The 24,815-nt window shown below is 43.5% G+C and overlaps 1 protein-coding gene across 10 annotated transcripts; it reads left to right on the top strand.

The window, feature by feature from the left end:
* Nucleotides 1–211: 211 nt before the first annotated feature.
* Nucleotides 212–22,434, top strand: nfyc (nuclear transcription factor Y, gamma). 10 transcript variants are annotated; one of them, XM_041054054.1, is made up of 11 exons: nucleotides 212–312; nucleotides 11,582–11,691; nucleotides 11,837–11,905; nucleotides 13,527–13,640; nucleotides 15,658–15,753; nucleotides 16,928–17,104; nucleotides 19,207–19,275; nucleotides 19,762–19,920; nucleotides 20,250–20,354; nucleotides 20,455–20,514; nucleotides 21,050–22,434. In XM_041054054.1, the coding sequence occupies exons 2-11, from the start codon at nucleotides 11,593–11,595 to the stop codon at nucleotides 21,167–21,169; spliced, it is 1,068 nt and encodes a 355-aa protein (XP_040909988.1). In that variant the 5' UTR covers nucleotides 212–312; nucleotides 11,582–11,592; the 3' UTR covers nucleotides 21,170–22,434. The 10 variants fall into 10 exon arrangements, with proteins under 10 accessions (XP_040909988.1, XP_040909985.1, XP_040909987.1 ...); XM_041054051.1 differs by having other exon boundaries at nucleotides 11,834–11,905; XM_041054053.1 differs by having other exon boundaries at nucleotides 294–312; nucleotides 11,585–11,691; nucleotides 11,834–11,905.
* Nucleotides 22,435–24,815: the final 2,381 nt, after the last annotated feature.

Below are 24,815 nucleotides of genomic sequence, written 5' to 3'. Positions count from 1 at the left end.
TTCTGATAATTGGAGTCACTGTAGTTTTTTTCACTAAAATCTCACTGTGACTAATAACACTTGCTTAATAGTGAGGGCTTATTATAAAGTAATAATTTTTTTAAAAAAAAGCCCTTATCTCCCTTTCAATTCAGCAAATTTAATGAACGGTAGGAAACTGATGCCGTTGCTCAGGGAACGTACCCTATACGTCATTGCGTTCGTGCGTCCAACTCTTTCCGGTTCGAATAGCAGCCATCTTGTTTCCCTTTGCTAGCTAAATAAAATAAATAATACGCTGAGCCGGACTTCACTTCGAACCCGTAAAACAAAGTGAGTAAGAAATTAAAATTCCTTTTGTGTGTGGAACGTTTACAAGAAAGGACCCCGCGTTGGGTGGAAGTGGTGGCAATTAGTTCAGTTTTTTCATTTGCTGTTCTTGACCAATAGACGATTGTTTTGAAAGATGAACATAGGCGCCATTTCCCTCCCCGCTCTCTGAGGCGCTTATTGGTGGCCCGCTGAAGGGATCACGGGCGGTGAGGAAACTGATGCTTTGTGTCCACCATGTTGGCTCTTGAGTGAGTGATTGTCAGACGGACTGGCCATTTCTACTGGACCCTGAATGGCGTCAGTTGCAGAACGAACTTAGCCCTAAAAACCTTGATTGGTGGAATCTAGTCCGAGGTTTGATTGGTCTGAAGGACAGATCCAAACGTTGTCTTTATTGGTTAGACTGCTTCTTCCTAGCTTTGGAAAGCTTTGGAAACTTTCATTTGATGGCAGGACTCGTTGTCCAGTGGTTATTAAAATTACACACACCGCAGATGGTCGCCTGTGCCGAGAAACAGTCACCAGTGTGCATCTCCAACAAGCTAACATTTACTTCACTAACGTTAGCACGAAGTCACGGTCAACAGTGACTACCGGAACGCTAGCTGTTGGTGCTAAATGTGTGTTTAAAGCTGCTGTCATAGGTGTTAAGCAGCCGAAATGTTACAGCGCTACACGGAGTGTATAAATTAAATACTGTAGTGTATTTTAGCGACCATAGTCTGATTTATAATTAAAGACGGACTTCCACCTGCTACCTTGCCATGTTGCATTGGGCTCGTTGTCTCTTGCTAGCCACTTTTGTTATCCTAACGGGCTCATAATGTATAACGTAGCGACCTAGTTAAAGTGCAACACCGAACAGGCCGACGCGTTAAAGAGCGTAGTTGCCCTATTTCCAGTGTAAAAGCACTACAATAAGTATATGTAAATATTAAGTATCTCTTTGTTTTATTTCTCGAATCTGTGTTAGCAACTGTCCTGTCCTTGATAAAACTTAATCTACATGCCGCACAACGCTTAAATAATTAAAGATGACTTTAAATTCAGCCCAAAACAGACAGAACAAGACAGAACAGTCACCCAACATGAAGCTGCACTTTTGTTTAATTTGATTTTTATCAGTGACTAGAAAAAATAAATGCATTTAGCCCAACAGAAATTTGCCTCTTTCATTTTCGAGATGTGTTGAAAACAATACATCCTTTGGGATGTCCCCAGTGGAGACAGGCAGTGTGTACTATTTACAGTCTTTCAGCCTTTCCTACAGCTTAGTTTACTAATTTTATGGAGCTTTATTAATGTTTGGCTCTTCTATGTGCTCTATGCATAGTTAATATAGCAGTTACATTATATTTAAATGTTTATTCATACTTGAGGGGATTTTATCAGAGAAACTTTTGTACAAATAAGTCAGTTAACCTTTTAGTTATGCAGATTAGCATATATTTTTGCATGTTTGAGGGTGAATGCATGGCTTAGCCTGGCAACCCGGAGGGTGCTGTGTATTTACGAAACCTATAGTCTGGCTGGTGGATGTTTATCTCTAAACAGCGTCCGTGAGAGCAAACATGTCCCTGCTACTGGCAGCACAGGTCATGGGAAGGTCTCATTTGTATGGTGACCTTGCCAGGTGTCATTACTGAAGCATTTTGGGTAGCCAGAATGCACCTACACAGAGAACTGCTCTGGCATGGCGCCATGCTAGAGAGATTAATCTTTGTGCAGTTCCACTCTAATCATTAACTGGATGGCTGTAGTACCTGCTGTAGTCCCCATGCTCCTCACTAAAATAGAAAAGGGAACATTTAGCTTTGTTTCTCTTGAGTCTCTGTCTTGTTCTCTCGCCCTCTCTCCACTTGTTCTACCCCTCCCATCCTGTAACAACTCTCCTCTCTGTCCTTCTCCATCCTTCCGGTTCCCCTCCCCCTCTAGGTTTTTCATTGATGGGGCAGGTTTGCTCTCTTTCTCTCTCTCTTAAGCTTGTGTTCCTCACTACAGTCAGGATTTGCAGTAATATGCAGCATAAAGCTTCGGGTCATACCACAATCCTTTGCAAAAGTTATCTGATCAAAGCTGCTCTAACCAAATTTTTTATTTCCATCACACCTTCAGTTTGTGTCCCTTCTTGATGCTTTATCGTTTAAGCTTTGTGTGTCTTAGTGTGGAATTACTGCTGTAGTCAGTGGTGCATTAAGCGCCATGAGTGTTGCACATGAGCAGCAGTATCCTTCCTCGATATTCTAAAGTAAAGGCTACTGTGTAGAAAGTATGCACTTTAAACCAGTGGTGACTTAACAAGAAGGACATTGTATGACATTGCTGACGTGGTTTTTTGATGATGGTTTAATTGGGGAAGTTGCTGTGAGCGTAGTTTTCAGAGTCAAGACAACAATGTCTTTGTTTATAGACTTTTCACCCATATCTTTTACGTCCTGTTTATCCACAAATAGGACAGGAATCAAATGCACTCTTTTTTCCCCCCCTGTTCCATGGCTGCTCCCCAGTCAGCTGATTTTTGCAAATCTCTGCAATGGTCTGTTTTGCAGTAATTGTTTTTTGTGTAAATTTGATTGACACATAATTTATAATTGGGGTTTCATTGGATTTATATTGTGGTTGCAGTATGCAAGCATAACATATCATGAGTTATGAGAATTTGTTGAATAAAGCCTAATTCAACTAATTCATATTCTGAACAAATAATGAGTGACCATGCATGTAGACAGTTTTGTTCCACTGTTAGAATAATATTAAGAGTGGAATGAATCTCATTAGAACAAATAGGCTAGTTAGAGGCTAGATGTTTGCGGTGTGTACCTGTAGCTGTGAGCAAGGATGAATGAGAAAGCAAGGACAAAATGTGAATGTGTGTGTGGATGTGCATGTATGCCTGTGCACACGTATGAGACAGCGAGTCTGCCTAGTATGCTTTTGTACTTTAAATCATGTGGATGCAACATGCGGCATCCATTCTGGCACTTCTTTCAGCCAGTGAGGGCCAGCGTGGCTGCCTGCATCACTGTGCTGTCAGCCTGTAGCGGCAGAGAGGAGGCGGAGCAGAGGGAGACATTTAGTTTGACATTGTAAATAAGCAGAGAGCAGTTGTCAGAGAGCAGCCCGTGGAACCTTTCTCATCCGTCCAGCAGCAGGAGAGGCAGGGACCGCCTGAGGACAAACCATGCCGAGGCAAGCCACTACGAGCACACCATCACACACTCCCCGAAGAGTTTTCCACAACTTTGTTTGCTCTTTTTCATCTATTCTCCCCTCTACTCTCTCTTCCTCTTTTCTTTTCCCTGACCCCTATCCTGCAGCTCAAGGTAACTTAGAGCAGGAAGTTGGCTGTCGGTAAAAGGGGGTTGGGCGGAGGAAAGGGGTGGAGCGGGGGATGTGTCAGAGCTGATTGGTGTGCACGGTGTCCAATGACATAGGAGGACCCTGCTTTCTCACTGGTTGCAACTGTTAGACTGAGATGGGAGCCGGGTGTGAGGCGGGGTTTGAGTATCATGTAGCATGCTAGATTGATTACTCTTGAATGTTAAAGGGGAAGGAGGCTAGAGATTTTTGTCTGTGAGTCGGGAGTGCCGCTGTACTGTTTGCCTGCTGTTGCGCTGTTGCCTGCTGCTGTGCTGGCTTTCGGTTCCCTCTCGCCCTCTTCTCTGCGCCGGGCCAGGGGTCAGCTCAAAGACAAACGCACAGGTCACTGGTTAGAGAGAGGGAGAGGGGGGAGAGAGTGTAACATAGGCAGAAAAACACAGAAGGTCAGCGAGTTGAGGGGGACTTGGTCAGAAGAGAAACAGAAGAGACGGGGCTGTATGTTTAGGCAGGAGGAGGACGCTGGGGGGCTGCTGAAGGAGACAGGGCACTGTGTAAAGGGAGAGAGAAGGGGGGAGGGGTAGAAGAGGGGGGGGGGGTGGCTTGCTCCTCTCTGTGTGTCCGGGCTGAGAGCCTTTTTAAAGCCGTCCAGTGGAGCCAGTGTGCCTTTTGTCTGTTGATACGATCAGGGGACTGGAGGAAGTGAAGGAGCTTGAGAGAGTTTTTCTGTCAACCTCTGTGCCTCTTCTTCCTGCTGCCGCTGCTGCTCTCAAGGAGACTTGAACAGGGCTATCTGTTTCCCTCTGTTCTGATCTGCTCCAACAGGGCAGACCGTTCACCATGAAGGGCACAGGGGTAAGTCTGACCGCTGGAAAACACACACATAGAGAGAGGACTCGTCAAGTTGTTTAGTCTTAAGAGTTTCCGAATAAATTGTTCTCCTCTGTTCACTTTCTGATGTCTTCTCTCTCCATCATGCTCTGCAGTGATGAGACAGTGTCTGTCCTTTACAGCCGTCCTCACCCCCCTCCCTTTCCTGTCCTGTAGTACTCTCCTTGGAAGATTGGAGTTGTGCATTTTGTGTGCGTTTTTCATCCAGTACAGCATTGATGCTTTTTACAGAATGGACTATGGCCAAAAAAGCTATGATGTTTCTTCATGTTGCATTTTTGCTGTATATATTTATCCTCAAAATAACAATATAGAGTGAAGTCTATCTATCTTTGGTTGTCACTTGTTGTGTTTTGACTCAAGGCTAACGTGCACACAGACACACACTTAAACACTTAACTCGTTGTCCTGATGTCGGCCGCATGGAAGTGCATAACTGCAGACTCTGCACCTGTGCTCAGATGTTCTTCACTGTCTTGGTAGTATTGATGTCCCAGAGGCCCATGGCCACAGAACCTGAGGGTGCTGGTCCAGACACCGCTTGCAGTGCAGTGTCCTTGTTTACATGTTAGCTCCACACAGTGACGCAGAGCTGAGCAGCAAAGATGGCATCCATGTTGGAAGGAGATTTGTTGTATATGAAGGACTCTGAGAGGATATCTCTCAGTGTTGTTGTCGCTGTTGGTGTCAGGGGTCTCCAGGGGTGGAGGTGCAGCTGGTTGCAGTGACCTCAGGACCCCTCAGGCCCCCTCCCTGACAGTGCCAGACGCCCAGATGGGACAGACTGTCAGCCTGTCAGCTTCAGGGGCAGAGGAGGCTAATAGTTTGATCTGATCTCTTCTGATGTAATCTGTGGAGGGTGCCTCTTCTATCACTTGCTTCTGACTCCCTTTCTCTCCCCTCCTTTGCTCCTTAATTGAAAGTTTCCATTGGTGCCTTTGACAAAACAAAGTCCCGTTGGGGAAAGAGAGAGAGAGAGAGCGCGAGAGACCAAGCGAGGGAGACTAAAAATAACTCTTAAGTTGAAGCCCTTGCTGCCAAATCCCAGGGTTGGCTGCTGTCTGCATGAGATTTGAATATCATTTGTGCCCTATGCTGTACCATAGGCACACCGGAGGAGGAAAAAGTAAACGAAACATGCAAACCACTTAGACATAGCCTAGGCCTTTCCTCTTATCACTAAGGTGACCACTACTGCCATGCGTTCACTCTTTTGCCCTTGTCCCCCCCCCCCCCGCATCCTGTGTTTTTACACGTGCATGCTGTCACTAAAGACAGTGTGTGTGGGCAGCTAGGGGGAGTCAGCTGTGCTCCAGCATGTAATATGCAGGTAGCTTTAGCCCTGCCTACTTTGACGCCAGGGATTGGGCCTAGCACTGGATGAAGGTCACAGGAATGTGAGATTGGCTCCCTGCAGTCTCTCTGTCAGCAATGAGAAGGAAACATGTAGCTGGAGATGAGAAGCGAAACTCAAAGGGGGATACACAACATAGCTAATATGTAAAGTATGTGATGTTTTTATTAAGCTTCTCAGAAAGTACACAGCCTGAACCACTGGGGTCACTTAAGTACTGCAGTGAAAGTTGAAAAACCTGTCCTCTTCTATCCTCCCCCTGTCCCTCCCCTTCTCTCTTTCATCTCTCTCTCTCTCCCTCCTCCCTCTCTGGTTTCTCTCTCTCTCTCTCTCTTCTGTTGAATGACCTTGGGAGATCAGTGACTAGCACTTCCTGGAGTTGGCTTGAAGCAGAACCAAGGGCAAAGTTTGCAGGGCTGTTTGGTTGGCTGGATTGGTCCAGCCATGCCAAGGGGATGTTACACTGCAGGTCACAGCGAGCACGTCCGTTATTATAACCCTGTCTGTTCTTTTTTAATCACAAAACATTGTCACCAGCATCTGTGAAAATGTTTTGCGTTTCCCAGTAGTTAATCTGTAATTCCTGGCTGGGAACTTCTTGTTTTTTTTGTTTTGCCTGAGTAGATCATTTACCCTGCATGCTGTAACCATGCCAATCTGTGTGGCATTTGTGACTGGGTTCATCAAGGTGAACACTTAAATAGTCCAGGATTTGTAAATACACCGCCTCTGATTTATGGCCATCATTTAAACTGAATGTTTGTCTGCATGACATTTGTTGAAGAGGTTGTGTTTTATTTCATCTGTTCGGGTAGGGTAGATGAGAATAAAACTGTCATAGTAAACAGAATGTTAAACATTCAGCGGTTCAATGATATATCCTGGTTGATGGTAAAGTATGCTGTGTAAACAGGGCTGCATTCGTTTTTTTCTGCTTTGGAGGCCAGTTAAAACCTAGCAGACGTCAACCTTTAGTGACCTTCCTGCAGAACTGTCCATTCTGCATCATTGACAGTTTCACACAACAGCATGTGGAAAACTAACCTCTTGCTAAAGTCATGTCGGTGTAGCAACACTCATCTCATAGTTGTCTACTACATCATTCAAAAAAATGTCTTTCAGTTGATTTCATCATTTATAATAAAACCAAGTGGTAACGGGTCCATGTGGGTACATATTTACTCTTTGTACAGCTTGATGTTTTAACCGTTTGTGACCATGAGGAGTAACAGCGTGGAAGGTTACTTTAAGGTCATTGTGTGGGTGAACGAAATCTTTTTTTTAAATCCCTCCTCCCTGTTGTGCCCTCCCTTTATCATTTGTCAGCATAATTAATGTCACTCTTATCCATGTATATGAACATTCAGTGGTCTTTAAAAGGGAAATTTAACTAAACTAAACTATATTGTAAAAAGCCATGTAATATGTATTTAAAAAAAAAAAAGTAGTGATCTGGTTTGTGATTGTGCCAACTTCCATTTTATGTTTTAATTTTTGAATCATTAACACTTTCTCACGTCTTTTTACACTCTCAGATTATTAAAATTAATCAAATCAACCAGACACATTAACTAAATGGCCACACTGTTGTGTTTACACTGCCAACCAACCTAACGGAAATCATGCTCGCCACACACTGACACAGAAATTTGCTACTAAAGTGCCATTTTATTTGTGCGCAAGTCAGGTCTTCTCAGTGCACATCTGCTTCGATGTGAAGTGTCAGCCCTGCTTCAGGGAAAGATCTGGGATGAGACGAATTCTTCTTCAGTGCAGCAACGATGTGATGCTGAAACACCTCAGGGAGTAGTTCACTCTTCTGCCTCAAATAGGCCCTCAGGTTGTCCCAAACTGCCATGCCTCATTACCTAACAACTGCACTCAGCAAAATTAAGCTCACTTTACACCAATTGTCAGGTTATTAAGGGGCAATTAACTGCAGAACATTTCACCTTAACCAAACACCAATTGATTCATTTGCTCAACTTTTACAGTGATACCTATGTGTGGAGTTGCAGGCTGAAAACTTGCTCCTCTGCTTCTTTGCCCTTTCTCTGCTCTTTTACTTATCTTAAAAGAGCAAATGAATTGGCATATGGCTCGGTGATACTATCTTGTTCTTTTTTCCGGTCCTCTGCCTTGCTGCCTGCACTCATCTGAGGTCCTATCAGGTTTATTTGGACAGGAATTGAAGGCTCATGTAAAGTGGTGTGATGTCAGAGTTGGAGCGAGTCACCCATGCTGCTGTGAGTGGCCACTTGATGTGACGTGCCAGTGAGCGAAAGGAGGAGGGAGGGAGGGAGGGATGAGAACGAGAGCGGAGAGATGCAGGACCGGGCTGGGAGAACAACATTAGCGCTGATTCAGCTGCTGCAAGCGGTGCAACATTGACTTTCCTGAAGAAGTTGGAAGAAGGGGATCGGGTGAAAGTAAGAAAGACAGAGGAAGAGAGGAACACACACCCACGAGTGACAGAGAGAGATGGGAGGTACTGGAGAGGAGACAGGAAGAGAGATGTAGAGCCGCGAAAGGAGGAAGAGCAAGTTGCTGTGTTGGACAATGTCGACAAAGTGCAGACATCACATTTGTCCTCAAAGATACACGCATACACAGAGTTCGTAGGAAACCCAACACCGGCATCGCTCTGTCTCGCTGACCTGATGAAGGACAACAAAGCCGCAGGGAAGAGGAGAGGAGAGATGCACAGTGCAGAACAACACAGTGTACCCTAATATAGCATAGCAGCTTAGGACGACACGGCATAGATGAACTTGTCAGGTTCGTTGAACAGAGTGATGCACTGTATTATCAAGAACACTCACATGAAAGCACAGTACATTCACAACACTTGTAGACACAATCTAAAGCAACTTAACAACGCTGGCAACAGGTAGAAAGAAGTGACTAACAAACTAGCAAGTTCTGTACCACAGATTTATTTCAAAAGAGCCATTTCAAAACTTACTGTAGACAGGAGACCTTAAATCGAGAGACAGATGTTACTTATCAGTGCAGATAGAATAAGCCATCTTGACACTGGCCTTTTTATATTATACTTGAGTTATCTGTATCAACCTCCAGACTGTTTACAACTTTTATAATGTCGACATTTATTAGCTTTTGGGGAGTTTCAAAATTGGTTTTCTTTGTGCAGTGCATAGCCCCACGCAGAGTGTTTATTTGACTAGACTAGACCCAGACCATAGAAGGTGTTGCATAAAGTCAGCAGAAGACATTATGTTCCGGCATTCTCCCACGCAAACTTTCCATTGATGCAAAGCCTTGGGAAATATGGTAATATTGGTTGGCTGTAGGTAGAACACACTAGTCTGCTGGAGGAGCAACACTCAGGGGCATGTTGATACTTAGCCCCGCTCGCTCACATATGTTCTCTTTCTTTTTTTTCCCCCTCTTGCACTTCTGCCTGCCTCTCATCACACTAGCTTTCTCATTTCTTTTCATGCATTGACTTTTTCCCCTCAGCACCCCCGCCCCCCTTCCCCTCCCGCTGCTGTGGTTAGTGCGTGGCTGTATATTTAGATTGAAGGTCACAGGGTCAGAGAGAGGGGTTGGGGTGATTTAATAACACCTCTCTCTCTCTCAGTGTTTTGAATGTAAAGGCAGGCGTTTAAGAGAATTGAGGCATGTGTGACAGAGAGCAGAAGAAGGAGCCGGGGTGGCCTGTGTGTTTTACTTATCATTTTATCAATGGAATCATTTTAACTCCTATCCTTCTGTGTTTCCTCTGGGCCTCAGCGTTGTTACCATGGTAATTAGCCTGAAGGTTGTGTGTAATGCTGTTAAGTGAAATGTTTAATTATTGTGCTTAATTATTGTTTCTTATCAGGCTACCAGTTGGAGAGAGCCAAAATTATCACAAGATCAACTGCTGATGCAGGTGGTAAAATTTCATTTAGCTAGAAAAAACTAATGGCTCTCATTGGTCCAAACGGCTCTCAGACGTTGCTTAAGAAGTGACAGAGGTCAGTTCAGCCATCGGCCAGAGGAGGAAAAACTACAGTTCCCATTTCAGTCGTTCCTGCCCTGTGGAATGCTGGGATTGTTCTAGTGACTGCAGGATTTCAATCAACCTTGAAATGCAACTGGACACTGGAGCGTCAGACAGAGAAGGGGAGACACTGTCAAGGTCAATCACTAGCCTGGCATGTCATAGCTACTAGAGGCCTGATTGATTTAAATAAAGCCCCCCCCCCCCCCCCCCCCCCCCCAACGCCATTCTGTCTCATTGATTTGGGTTACTCTGTCGAAAACTGAATGACGGAACAGGATGCAGCAGTGCTTCTTCTGTATTATTCAGTAACTTCCACAAATGCCAGAGAAGCAGTCTTTCCTGTCAAAAATCAATCAGGTGAAGGTTCTGCATTCTGAATTAGTGATTTATCGATGTAAAATATTTACAGCTGCACTTAACTGGTATGAATAAAGGAGCTGACGTGGACCCAAACTCAAAACAATCCCATACAACTCCACTGTAACAGAACCTAGAGGGGGAGACACTGGATGGAGTGTTTCAAAGGCTGTCTTTTTGTATTGGTCTGTCAGCTGGACCTGAGCTGCAGCCATTCATGCTTGTTGGCCCAGAGTGAGAAAAGAAAGAGAAGATAAAGAGGAGACCCCCCCTCTCCTAACACTCTTTCTCTTTGTACTGTCATGTCTCTCTCTTTCTCTCCGTGTCTCCCTCTTTCTGCCTTGTTTGACCCACATAGCTAGTTTGCACAGCAGTCTGACTACGGCCCTGTCTGTCTCTTACCTCCCCCTGTTAAAGCCTTTGGCACTTTGTCTTAGCACTGGATTAATGCTGAACTGGACAAGGCACTACCCCTCCTTCAGCAACACACACAAACACATCCCGTCTCTCTTGAGTAGCGCCACACACTCATCTCTTGTTCTGTCTCCCCGCGTTTCTTTCTCTTCTCCCGTCTGCCGAATCTTTTCACTGAGGTACGGAGAAAAGGGAGTGAGTGAAAGAGTGCGATCCAGACACTCCAAGCTCTGCGTGCTCAGACAGGCACGCCAATATTCCCCCAGCAGATTCCTGGCATGCCATAGTAACCTGCTGGATCCTCTTTCAAACCGTCAGACCCCTTGTAGAAGCACTGACTTTTTTTTACATTCATGTACGTGTAACAGTTGGTTTATTTCACTTCACAACTTTTGGTTAGTTTGCGAGTCTGTGTGTGTTCACAGAGTGCATCCTTCAAAAACTAGGACCCAGTTGTTGTCAGGAGATTGTTTCTCTATGACACAAACACACATGCGTCCTCAGTGCGTGGGGTCACCAGCAGTAGTTGACTTGCACATGATGTGCTTGTGTTTTCAGAGGAGCTTCAGCTATGTGCCGAAGGTGATAGAGCCATTCATAATCACAAAGTGTGCAGCCAGCCTGGTGGTGGGTTCGTGGGCATGTCAACATCCCACAAGAACAGGAATAGAAGCCCTGTGGAGCTCTATTTTAGATTTCACTGTATTATAATTATAGGCCGTGATAGGATATGGTTCTGACACAGAGGCCGCGCAGGCCTGGCTTGGACTGACACTGTATTCCATGTCCTGGTGTCCTTTGTTCTTAGCAAATGACCTGTCTTGAGTGTCTCTGATTCTTCACATTGTACGTCTTTGTTTTTGGTTTTCTAATAATTAACATTTCGCTTCTTCCTTTCTCTTTCACGTCATCCCTCCATGCAGCAGAGAAGAACATGTCTGCAGATGCTTTTGGAGCCGGTGGCAGCGATGCCCAGCAAACCCTGCAGTCCTTCTGGCCTCGTGTCATCGAGGAGATCAGGAACCTGACTGTGGTACGTCACGCTCACTGAAACTACAGCGACTACAGCGACTACAACTCTGAGATTCAGTGGTTTCATACATACACAAATGTAGATACTAAAACACAACGTTCCCGTGCTCTGTTTTGTGTCTCTAACACTCTGTTACTTTCAGAAGGATTTCCGTGTGCAGGAGTTGCCTCTGGCTCGAATCAAGAAAATTATGAAGCTGGATGAAGATGTCAAAGTAAGAGGAGAGCCTAAATAAATGACAAAGGATATTTGCTATTGGGTGGTTCTGTGTAAGAATAGGAACTACGCCACCACACTATTCCCTTCATGAAACTGAGAAGTGAAATCCACTACAAACGACCAATTACTGAGGAAAAGTAGGCAGTAAAGCTGATTTTGGATTTGGAAACAATGATTTAAACACATCTGAATTTACTTACCTTTCTCTAATACATATAGTCCACATTTTAATTATTTTAATGCCTCAAAGCCTTCAGGAAAACATTCGTTAATGTGACCTCCTTCCTCAGACCACTCAGTGACCATGAATTGCCTGCTGGTCTCAACAGCAAAGATTATTTTATAATGGAAAAATGCTATCAGCTGTTGCACAGTCAGCACTGTCTGTTGATAAGAAGTCCATTATTTGTATCAAATGGGTTTACATCAGAACGTGTTAAAAATGTGTGTACAGGAACAATCAAGCGAAATTATAAAACTGATTGTGTAGCAAATAGCTGCTAATATCACTCTTGTGAAAACCTGGCATTGCACCCATTAGAAATAGAAGATTAGAAGATGGCTTTAGATTTTTGCTGCTTGTTGACTTTTTAAAACAAAGCTTACATTGCTTATAGTTGTGGTTTATGTCAAACAGCAATTGGGTAAAATAAATTTAGCAATCAGAATTTTATTGGCCTCAGTACAATGGCTTTACACACACCTTGACACCAGCACCAATTTTCCAGATATTTTCAGGTTATTCCTGGCTTTTGGGGCATGTGTTCACAAGCTCTGTTCAAAGGCACCTACCCATCTCCTAACATTTGTCAGTTGCATTCAACTAGGGAGTTACAACACATGGAGGACTGATTATTTTTTCCCCCATTACACCAGATTATCAGCCAGCGCTGATCATGGTCTCTAAAGAGAAAGCCTTGGAACATGTGCGTGTGTTTGTGTGTGTGTGTGTGTGTGTGTGTGTGTGTGTCTATGTGTATGTGCGTGGCTTGAATGTGTCGTGTCAAGAGCGCTATCCCCTTAGTTAAGCAGCAGCTTAAAGTGGTAAAGAGATCAGGAGATCTCTAACATATCTGAAGACAAGACCCTTCTGTCAGCTCTGACACAGCTTTCACTGCATGTATGCAAGCACATGTGAGCGGTGTGGTATTATTACATCATTACATGTCCATCTTGTGCGTTAAAACTTCACATTAATGTCCATGTACTTAAACAGTTTTCGCATGGCTTGGTGTGATAGTTCAATGCCACATAATATGAAGAATTGATGTTTCAAGCTATGCAGTTTGGCAGTGCTGCAGACCAGTGATTTTTACAACCACTCAGAGTTGTTGCTAAGGACAAATAAGTGTTTTAAGGTAACATATAACTGTAATGACAAGAATAGAAGAGTGAAAAATAATGACTACGACCAGATTAGCAATATAGTGTCTTTGAGTAGTGTTTTAGGGGCACATTAACATTTTTAAGCAAATTAATTATTTTGCAGCACCTGTGAATGTGATGCAGCCGTTTGTTATTCAGGTCCTGAGTGATTCATGTTGTAGCTGATCTGTGATTGTTTAATAGTCTGTGGGTGTTTTTTAACCAAGTGTAACTCCATCTCCTCCGTACAGATGATCAGTGCAGAGGCTCCGGTCCTGTTTGCCAAGGCAGCTCAGATCTTCATCACAGAGCTCACCCTAAGAGCATGGATCCACACCGAGGACAACAAGAGACGCACACTACAGGTCAGACACACACACATGGAGTTGGGTGAATTCTGTTCTCCCCATCCTCCTTTTACATCTCAGTATCCTCCTTGAGATATAAACAGTATGTTTTGCCTTGATCAGATCACACTTCTCGACATTTCAAACTGAATTGCCTGTCAATTTTTGTCATCCCTCTCCGCTGTCTTCTTACTCTCTTTCTGGTTAGTTTATTGGGATTGTCACATCCGTCCATTGTAATAATTACATTTCTCTATCTTCATCTTGTTTCCCTACCCCTTTCTTCCTTGTGTACATATTCCTGTTCTGCCACCTTTTCCCTTTAACTCTTCTCCCACACCCTTGCATTTTGGCTTTTTGGTTTGTGGATTTCTATTCACTGTTGTTGCCTGTGTTCTACACAAGCAGAGGCCCCATACCAGCATCCCCTTGAGGACTGTTCCTCTGTTTAGTTCTTTCTCCCTCCATTGACTTTGAAAGCAAAGCCAGGCGGGCGCCGGTGACCCAGTTTTCCCTCCGGTGCCATTTTGCCTGCTCTGCTGTCCCAAAGTTGAATAAGATGGACTCTGGAATGATGCAAAGGGAAAGGGAAGCAGAGAGCTTGAGAACGCTGATGGGTGCACTTGGGAAAATCAGGCTAAAGTTTGTCTCACCTGGATGTCAAGAGGGGGAGGGGGAGGGGGAGGGGGAGGGGGGGGGGGGGTGGAACTGTGGAGCAGAACATGAAAGCTCTTAAGTCCACTTTATCCATTCACATACCTCTGACAGATTAGCAGCCCATGGATATGAGTGTGTGTATGCCAGCGCAGGTGGGAAAAAAGACAGGAAAAAACTGTGGAGTCTTAAATTGGAGACCTACTTTGGAAGTTGGTTCATTTTCCTGTTGTCTTGGCTTATCTCTGTCCCCGAGTCCTTTTTCTTTTTTTTTGCCTGAAACTCTATTTCAAGAGCTCTGCACTGTGTGTTTTAAATAGGAACTTCATTTACTGTGCAGGTTTACATGTTAATTACATTTTATACCACAGATGGCGCATTAGGTGCTTGTGACGCTTCACCTCATGAATGTGTGATATTCTTGCGTCTAAGTGAGGGAAAACAGTGCCCTCCATTTCCACATGTTCGCACGTACACACATGCGCGCAGCCCGAGTCCTATTGTGAAGAGGGCACGCCAATTGGGGTCACCATAGCAACGCTCATCAATAGAACAAGTGTAGATGTGACCTGATGTTACCAGATATTAATCAAGCTACTATAAATAGCCTCTAGTGCAGGGAGGGCCACAATGGGGGGTCCTAACAGCCAATATCCTGTGGAAAATTCCACAGAGACAGCACACGGCTGTGGACATAGGAAGGAGTATAGCAGCGGAGCGTGTGCTGATAAGGGCAGGAAAACGTCATTCTTGTTCATTTCCACCCGTCTTACACACTCCAGTTTACGATTGTGATGTTAGGTTGGTATTATTAATCCTTTTGCCTTTATTCATGGTTAAAAAAGAAAGTTGTTGAACGTTCATGAAACGTATGTAGGGCTGCATCTAATCTGCCACTCATTGTCTTGATGAATTGTTTTGTCTAAAAAATGTGAAAATTTGAGCCTGTCACCGTTTCTGACATGTTGAAGGTACCCAGAACCAAAACACATTAAATCTACTATCTCTGGGAACTAAGAAATCTAGCAAATCCTCCTAGTTTATGCGCTTGAACAAGCCAGCGTTTGGCATTATTTGCTTGAAAAGTGACTCAGATTATTAATTGATTATCTAAACAGTTGCAGTTGAATTTTCTGTCGGCTAATTGATTTAGCACTTAACGTATCCTGTCTTCCTTTGAGCTTAGTTGTCACAGCAAACACCTCTTACAATTCTACTGGGAACTTAATTTCAGTTCCACAGTAGCCTCTGGTGTGTCTATTTTGAGAGAGTCTACCTCAGGCCTTGAGGCATGTTTATATATGGGTTGCAGTATATATTGAGTTAGCATAATTAAACTGTGACCTAATCACTTGACCTTCTGTGTCTGTTGTGTTTACAGAGGAATGACATTGCCATGGCAATAACAAAGTTCGACCAGTTTGACTTCCTGATTGATATTGTGCCCCGGGACGACCTGAAGCCCCCTAAACGACAGGTAGGGAAGCACACACTTAAAAAATATTCTTATTTCCTGCACAGTTATAGGAAACCAGCTGGTTTTTTGCCAAGGTGTTTTTGAAAATGAACTTGCTTACACATTAAATTGAGCGCAGGCAGTAGGGCTGACTATTTGGGTCTTCATCTCAGGTGCCTTTCCATTGTTGGCAACTTGGAGAGGCTGTAAACATCCTTGACTGGAAGCTGGGGTTTGGACAGCAAGGGCTTTCAGTCGGATGTTTGCAGCATCTTATTGCCTCAGACAGCCAACAGTAACCTCAGCGGTAATACAGCTTGTATCAGTCAGTAGCTAATAGTTACTAGAAAATCATGTATTTGAACATGTCCCCTCTCAGGTTCTAATTTAGCAAGAACAGGGAAAGAAAACAGCACATCACATTGAAGTCTTGCTCAAGCAGGAGATTGATATATTGTATAAAAATTTTGTATACCAGATGGAGGAGTGAGATATTTAAATTTGTTGTCAAGTAGACTGTCTCCAGGCATGTAAACATCCTACACTCTCAGCTGTGTTGTCATGGAGCTGGGAGAGGGGTGTTTACGCTTCTGGTGATGGAGAAACCTCATCAAGATGAAGCCCTGCTCATTAGTCAGTTATGAAGCAAAGTGACACAGGTCAGTGTTTACTGATAATTACATTTGTTAGAGTTGTTGTGGCTTCGGTTTAAGCCCGCATGCCAGCAAACATTCAACCTGCTGAACTGTGCTGCGTCAACTGAATCCCAGCACACTCTGACGCTGCGTTTGTGTGGCTGACGCAGGGAGAGGACGGGCAGAGAGAACATTTCCATACATAAATCAATACTGTTACATTATTAGTTTTAGTACATCAGTAACACATTGGATTCACAAATGTTTGACACAGTTTTTTTTATAAATTGCTCCTGGCTGATGAGAGTAAAACATATCACCATGTTAATCCGAGCATGCCTGCTGTCCTGCGGTGTATGGTATTGACCAGTATGATGCCTGTAATGGAGCTTACGTCCAGATTACATTACTCCTCCCCAGGCACATCCCATCAGTTATTTATCAGACCTGCTCTTCTCTGCTGTTACACCTGCAAAAATAATTCATGGAGATGTAATGGACTGATAGGCCTCCTTCCGTGTGTGTGTGTTTGCATGTGTGTTTTGTTTCCTCAACTTCAGGAGGAGATGCGTCAGTCAGTGGCTCCAGCAGAGCCGGTGCAGTACTACTTCACCTTGGCCCAGCAGCCCGGAGCCGTGCAGGTGCAGGGAACACAACAAGGCCAGCAACCCGGCGCGCAGACAGCCACGACCATCCAGCCTGGACAGATCATCATCGCACAGCCACAGCAAGGACAGGTACTACTAACACCTTGTTTTGAAGAGCTTTACACAGGGTTTGTCCCAAAGCACTTCAGAGCACAAAGGACACACAGAAAGGTTTAAACAAGAAGCAACAGAATGAAACTACAGCTGGATATGAGAATTTCAGGCAGTATTTTGGCAACACAGAGAAGAAATAAGAAACTTACCAGTTAAAAAATCCTGCACTGAGCTTAAAGAAAAAGAAATTGTGTTTGAGTACGTTTCTGCGTAACACCTGAGCGATTACCTCTCCCCACTAATGTTAAGCAGCACATTCTAAACTCCACCCAGTCCTGGAAATCCCACTGCAAAAGGCTTGTTACTTGAGCCATCGTGCTTGGCTTTATTGACATTAGTATTAGCTCACATTTAGGAACTGACCACTCTCCCACCAGCAGAAATAACTGAACCTCAGAACACACCCAGTGCACATAACTACAGACATGCACACCCTCCCTCTGAAACCCTGCAGAGGAAACATTTGATCTGAACACTTTGTTAACCAGAATATTCCCTCATCTTTCATTTACTCATATGAATTCAATTGTGTTTATAGACACAGTGAGTGATTAAATTTTTTGCGGTAACGTAGCCTGTAAAACTTACACGTATCACACAGCTGTACAGTGTGTGAATCATGGCTGAGTTTCTGAAATCATATAGTGAGCAGTGTATGTTTTGCCTTACAAGTGAAGTATAGAGTAAAAATAGGGAGAAATGTGTCATCAACTTAAAAATGAATTTTTCATGTCTTTTTCTGCTGTTTCTCATCCTCTCCAGTGCTGTGTTTAAGCTACAGGAAAAAAATAAGCTGAAAGAAACAAAAAGTGGAAATCAATAACTGTTTCTTAATGGAACCACAGCCCTAGTGCGCGCACACACACACACACACACACACACACACAACCACACAAAAGGACAAACTGTTTCCCACATGCACACACTTACACAGACTGCTAGTGAGAGTGCATCCCCCCTCAGGATCACAGTGTTTCACTAAACAGTAAGATAACAAACATGCATAATTAGGAACACTGTTCAGCTGTCTCTCTTTCTAATTATCTCATTCCTACTACTTTTGCTCCTAAGCGCTTTCTCTTTCCAGCCTGGTCTCTGCATGTCATGTAGCTGTGCTGCTGGGCTGCTGTGGTGCTTCATGCTGCTTCAGCAGACTGCCTTTAGCTGAGCTGTCATAGTCATTTAGACCTGGCCTGATTCACCGGTGCTGCTACTGACTGCTGCAGTCCCTGCTGAGAGCAGCGAGGTCGCTCTGTGACACTCACCTTACGTAGACCTCATTGCAGCCTATTTACAAGGTAGCACTTTAAAAGGTGGGCCTCGAGGCAGCAAATGAAGGCTTCCAATCTGACTCCGGAAAAAATGAAATTTGATTCGTTGTCTCCTAGTGCATGTTTGCATCCCTGCTGTTCCTCTTTATCTTTAGTCCTTTTCAAGTGCTCCCTGATGTAAAATGAGTTCAGGAGCCTGCCACTTCTGTCAGACACTTCATATTTGATACAAAAGATTTGGTCTGTGGAGTGAGGTGTTAGCAAGAAGTTGTATAAAATTAAGTATAAAGAATAGAAAGAAAAGACGGGAAGAGTTAGAATGGTGAAAGGTGATGGGCAGAGATCTGATTTCTTTTCCTTTATTTATGCCATACATCCATGTGTCCGTGTGCAGAGCTTTCAGTGTCACTGTTGTACCAATTCTGTCATTTTTCTCTCAGGTCATCAGCTCTCTCATAAGTACTTTTGAAACCTCAGTTGGCATTACTTAAGCTGCTGTTAACGTCACTGTGATGTACATGCATTTTTAAAACTTGTCCAAACTCCACCATGATTTTTATTTACTTATTTCTTTAAGCATTTTTGTCATTTCACCTCAGCTTCTTTATCATTTCTCCTGTTTTACTTGCATATCTCACCACCATGCTCTCATTTGCTGCTTAATGTCACTGTTTGCTGCTTTAGAATTTGAGCTTTCTATGCGTACACTCCACACACGCTTACCTTCATGTGTTAAGTTGTTGCTATCGCTGCTTTCTCACTGTGTGTCTTTCTCTCATTTTCTCATTCTATTCTGTCGGCCATCAGATGCTGCAAGGTGCCACCATGCAGCAGTTACAGCAGGTGCAGGTGCAATCACAGGGCACACCCATAACGGTAAACACACGTGCACACGTGCATTTATATGTTCACTAACCACGCACAAAGAGCCCAATGCTTGTTGCCTCAGCCCTGTATGTGACCTGCCTATGAGCTCTGTCCTGCTCAGATGACTGAGGTCTGTATGGGCGGCCACAGCATGAGATCAGGTGGCCGTTTCCTGGATAGTGTGACAGAGGAGAAAGAGAGGTCTCGAAACCTGCATTGTCACCTTATGTCCCCGTGTCTTTTGTGCCTGCCTGATGGTCTTCTAACAAACTTTTAATGTTTAAGGATACATGGGCTTCATGCTTTAGTTAAAATCACATTCCAGCGAAGCTAGCGATTTTATGGTTCTTTGCTTTGTGTCAGTCTTAAACTACATGCCTATACCAGTTGTTGCTCAATAACTGATGTGCAATTTCTATCTCTCTCTCCTTCTATCTGCCTCTCTTTCTTGCTTTTATCTTTCTTTCTCTCTCTCTCCTCTTTTCTCTCCGTCAGAGCGCGCCAGTGGCCATGCAGGTGGGTGAGGGCCAGCAGGTACAGATCGTCCAGGCTGCAGCAGCTCAGGGTCAGGCTCAGACTGCTCAAGCCCAGGGCCAGACCATGCAGGTTATGCAGCAGATCATCACTAACACAGGGGAGATTCAGCAAATCCCGGTAAGAACTGCCATCAAGCTGGAACAGAAAAGCGATGGGAACTAGGGGAGTTAGTGATGGAGCAAAGAAGGTCAAGCAGTGGATGGAAAGAACAGATAGGGATCAGGTTATGGATAATTCACTGAAAACATGGTGTTTTTAGTGAATTATCCATCCCTCTGTTTGATGGGAGCCGTTAGACGTGGTTTAGAAAGTTAACAGTTCACCAGAGGAAAGTGAATGATTCTTGCGTTTGTTATCCAGAATAGGAAAATGGCTGTGACCTCTGCATTCAAATGACCTTTGCTCTTAACCAAACTTTGTCTCCCCCTTGTGTTGGTTGACTGCAGGTGCAACTAAACACGGGCCAGCTACAATACATCCGTCTAGCCCAATCTGTCTCTGGGGCACAAGTGGTGCAAGGACAGATTCAGACTCTAGCCAACACCCAGCAGGTAGTCAAGCTAGCAGCAAAAATAGCTTTCAGAAAGCACATGATCTGATATCCAAACATTTGCATTGCTCAATTGTTTATTTTATTTAACTTTTTTTCAGATTGCACAGACAGAAGTGCAGCAAGGACAACAGCAATTCAACCAATTTACTGATGGACAGGTAACGGTTGCAACAAATATATTCGGTGTGTCAAAGCTGTAATAAGGACAGTGACGTCTTGAACTACATGTTGAATTTTGTGTCTTTGATTTGTTGCTAAGTGGGAACTGATTCTCTGTCCTTAAATGTGGCTTATTGACATTGTTAGCATTTCTCATTTTAACTAGTGCAGACACCTAGCTGATAACCAGCTGACATCCCAACCCTTATTTAACCAGGAAAGCCTCATTGAGATTAAATATATCCCTCTAAGGAGTACCCAGCCATGATAGGCAACAACAAAGCTGAGTTATGGAAAAGTATCATCTGACAGATAACCCAAAATATGCCACAAGTCAGAATTAGACAGAAATCTAAATATACAATCGTTAATCCGATTTCTAATCCAATCAGATAAAAGATGGTTTATCCTAGAAGCAGCCTAAATGACACGTTTTGAAAACCCAAGAGCTGTCTAAAACCTTGTTACCATGTCGTCCTCTTAAAATCCTACACATAGACCCTCAACTGCTCTGTCTGTCTCTCTGCTTCACAGCAGTTGTATCAGATTCAGCAGGTGACGATGCCAGCGGGACAGGAGCTGACCCAACCCATGTTCATTCAGTCCACCAACCAGACGGCTGACACACAGGTCACGCAGGTCAGCACCGACTGAGCTCAACCAGGAACCTTTACTTCTTACACACAACATGCACACCAGCCCATGTGACGCCGACAGATGCCACCAACTTCGACAAAGGACGCTCGATGACCTTGATTTTAAGCTCTGCTCATTTAGACGAGGGAGATGAAATCTTGTAACGCTCACTTTTTTTGTAATAAATTTAGTACACTGGATCAAAAACCAAAGGGACACTGATTGACTCTTTCACAATCACATGCGAAGTTGGATCCATGCTTAGAGACAGTTTACGTTTTTGTACTTCTCTCACCCACATCTGTAGAGAAAATACACATCTACTGCCACAGTCAACCGTCTCTTCACCGACCAACTCTCCTCTTTTTCTCGTCTCTGTCCAAACTTCAAAGATTTTTAAAACACAGAAAAGTGTGTGGTTTATTCTCGACATCTTCCTTTCTGCTCTCCATTTGAAAATGAATTGGGAAAGTGTCTGTCTCTGTCTACATGATCTGGTCTTGGCATATCTGTGATTGAAGGAGGCCATGGGATTCTACACCTCCTGCTTTCCTTCTGGTGAAAACATGAATCATACCTTCTTCACTGTTATTCATGTAATTGATGGATGAAATGAAGCCATATACCTCAGATATCACTTTTTACAGCAACTCAATCTAAGGGATCTTGAGAAGACGTTATTGGTTCAATGATAATTTCATGTAGTTTCTATGTTGTGTTATTTTCCACATTGATGATGAAGCATGACTTTATGTTGTAAGGGCTGCAAACTGTATAGGTTAACAGTGTATGTGATAGTGTGTGTGCTTGGTTTTCAAGCACCCGCACCACAGTCACCTTTACTCTTCCATTTTGTTTCTTGATTCACTTTCTTTCTTCACCCCTCTGTCTTTAGAGCGGGGAAGCTCTTCTCTGCCTCTATGCAGTTTCACACAACCTTTCTCTGCCCGGGTGGTTTTGGAGTCTTGTGCCCTGGTTCATGTGTCATGTACAAACACATGACTCTGTGGAGGAAAAAAAAAATCCCCTTTTTATAGAACTCTTTTTGTTCAATACAAGTGTTTTTCTCTTGGTTTTGAAATGACGTTTGGCCTCGTATCTTCCCCATCATTTTTTTTGTACAGTAATGATTATTATCAATGTTCTTATTATTGTTGTTTTTGCATGTAGTTCAAACTGCCAGCATGACATGCAATAGATAGGTCCAATTTTATTTTTGATGTTCTTTTTTGTAAACAAACTTTGTTTGTGAGGAAAAAATAAAAACCATAACTTGTCTAAGAGTCCTGTTTCTGTAGTGTTTTTCTAAGTTTGTGTCATCAGGTACTAATCTCTGTTGTTATTGTTCTATTTTAGGAGAATTAAAGCACCTATCTAATGTTTGGACAGTAGACAGGAAGACAGGAGAGAAATGCTACAGCACACGAAGAGTCACCCCGCTGCTCTATTCCCAGGTAGACACATCTCACCACCAGAGCCCAAAATATTCTTATATTTTTGCATTAAAATTTACTTTTATCTAGTAGATATGAAGTGGAAGCAATGTCACAAGACAAAATGTATTTAAAGAAAGACAAGAAAACACTGCTGATTCTAACCTGGTTAGTATTGGTGTGGGGCTAGTGTTGTTTTCTCTAATGGCCATAGGAGGGCAGCACTGATCTAATAAACTGTACTCTACAAGGGCACCTGATTTATTGCCAACCACGGATGTACAATTTTTTACTGAGGCACTGTTTGAGGAGTATACATGTCTCCAAAGTGCACAGCACCACAATTGTCTGGTAAAAATGTGCAATCAATATCTACCCACATTGCACCCAAACCGGACTATATGAACGCCACTAATCTTTTTTCTGCTGCCCTCCTCGAGTGCTAGAAAAGCTTCATGTGCCACAAAGGGCAAGCAGTTAACAATAGAGTCACGAGTTATTTGGCTGGAGACTGCTCAGCTCCTACGAGATCAGACTGCATTCCTTATCCGCCCTAATTCTTAAAAGTAAGAGAAGTAATTACGGTGGAACAGAAAATTGGGGAGGCAGAGTGATGCATGGTGCTCATAATTTCCCACTTTTCTCCCAGTAAAAGGTCACAGTGTTGAGAGTCAAAAGTTTAAAAGTTGCAAGTGTCCCTTTGAAGTCCTTTCCCATCTAGCCGTGTAAAATAAAAAAAAGAATTTCCCTTCTCATACACCCATAGTGACCGCCCACTACACAACTGTCTGTGTAAGCTGCAGTAGTCAGAACCACAAGTAAACATTACTCAAACCGGAGGGCACTTTCTTAATCGTCTTAATCACCAAACAATAACTGCATTAATGAGTGCGGACTCATGCTCGGCTCTTTCTAATAAGAGGAACGAGGATTGTGCGAATGTTTGAGCTTAAGTCAAGCGTGAAAAGGATTGTCTGGTGGTATTTTTCTTGGCTGGCTCGTCTGGTCAGATCAAGGCAACCTTGGCCAGATGAATTGGGGCTGACTGCCTTGGCGGCAGCCTGGACCTTGTGATTGGGCCACAACACCAGTTGGTCTCACCAAGTTAGCAACAAACCCATAACAGGGGTGGATGTTCATTTAGATGGGGTTTGTATTTGATCCCCTTTTCTATCTTTTTGAGGTGTCAAGAGAGTTTGTACATTCAAAATCTTCAAAATTTCTACATCAATTTATAAACAAATTGTATGAAAAAGCATGAAAGAGTGTTTGTAATGATATGAAATAGTTTTCCCACAATAAAGAGAAGACCTGATGTGTGCCAGATTTGAATTTGTGTTAATTTAGAAAGTGGATGTTGACAGCCCATGTGGCCTTCTAATCATAATTTTTAAACCGTGCTTACTAATGTAGCCGTACTTGATGGATCTGATTGAGTCTGACTGGTTAAAAGACATCTGGACTTATGTTTTGAAACCAGTTGGGTTATAACACTTTTCAGTATTGCTATTTGCGTGTATTGACTCTGTCTTTTAATAACTTAGAGTTATATGGCTCAGGGTTGTTTTTGCCTGACGGAAGTGAGGTAGTGTCTACACTGCAGTCCCCTCCACCCCTCTGAATAGTTGTCAGTAAAATGCTGCATACTGTAGGAGAAGTATGCTCAGTCACTTCTGTAAAAGCACTAAAAGTGGTAGCAGGCTACAAACGATCTTTTGACTGCTCGTGAATGGGCCACTGAGTGAGGTCTCTACCCAAACTACTGTAATTTCCTGACTCCTTTCCTGAGTCAGTGCATGTTGTGGTCGACACTTACTTATTCATGTTGCTGAAAGGCAGATTGTCAGATTGATTAATGCAAAAAAGCTGCTTCACGTCCGCTGACATTGTTACATCGTCTACGTGATGGTTGGAGTGTGCTGCTCAGCGGGGGTTCTCACTCCAAACACAGGACTGTTTGAAACAAGGTCATTTCATCTCTCCAAAGACTATAACCAGACTTATCACAACATGAACCCAACAGAACAGACACTATATCAACAATTCATCCGCATCCGTCCCTGTCCTTCCTTCTCCTCTCTGAAGATGGGAGGTCCCTCTGAAGTTTTCCATTAAGAAAAATCTCCGTAAAGAAAAGGAAACAGATAAAAAAAAAAGCAGAAGAGATTAAATAAAGGCAAACAACAGTGCGGTCTGGGAAAGCCATTAAGTGGTGTAAGTAAACGTCCAAG

This window comes from Toxotes jaculatrix, chromosome 13 (assembly GCF_017976425.1).
Source record: "Toxotes jaculatrix isolate fToxJac2 chromosome 13, fToxJac2.pri, whole genome shotgun sequence".
NCBI classification, from domain to species: domain Eukaryota; kingdom Metazoa; phylum Chordata; class Actinopteri; family Toxotidae; genus Toxotes; species Toxotes jaculatrix.
The sequence above is the reverse complement of the archived record's forward strand: the minus strand, read 5'-3'. Positions and strand labels throughout refer to the sequence as shown.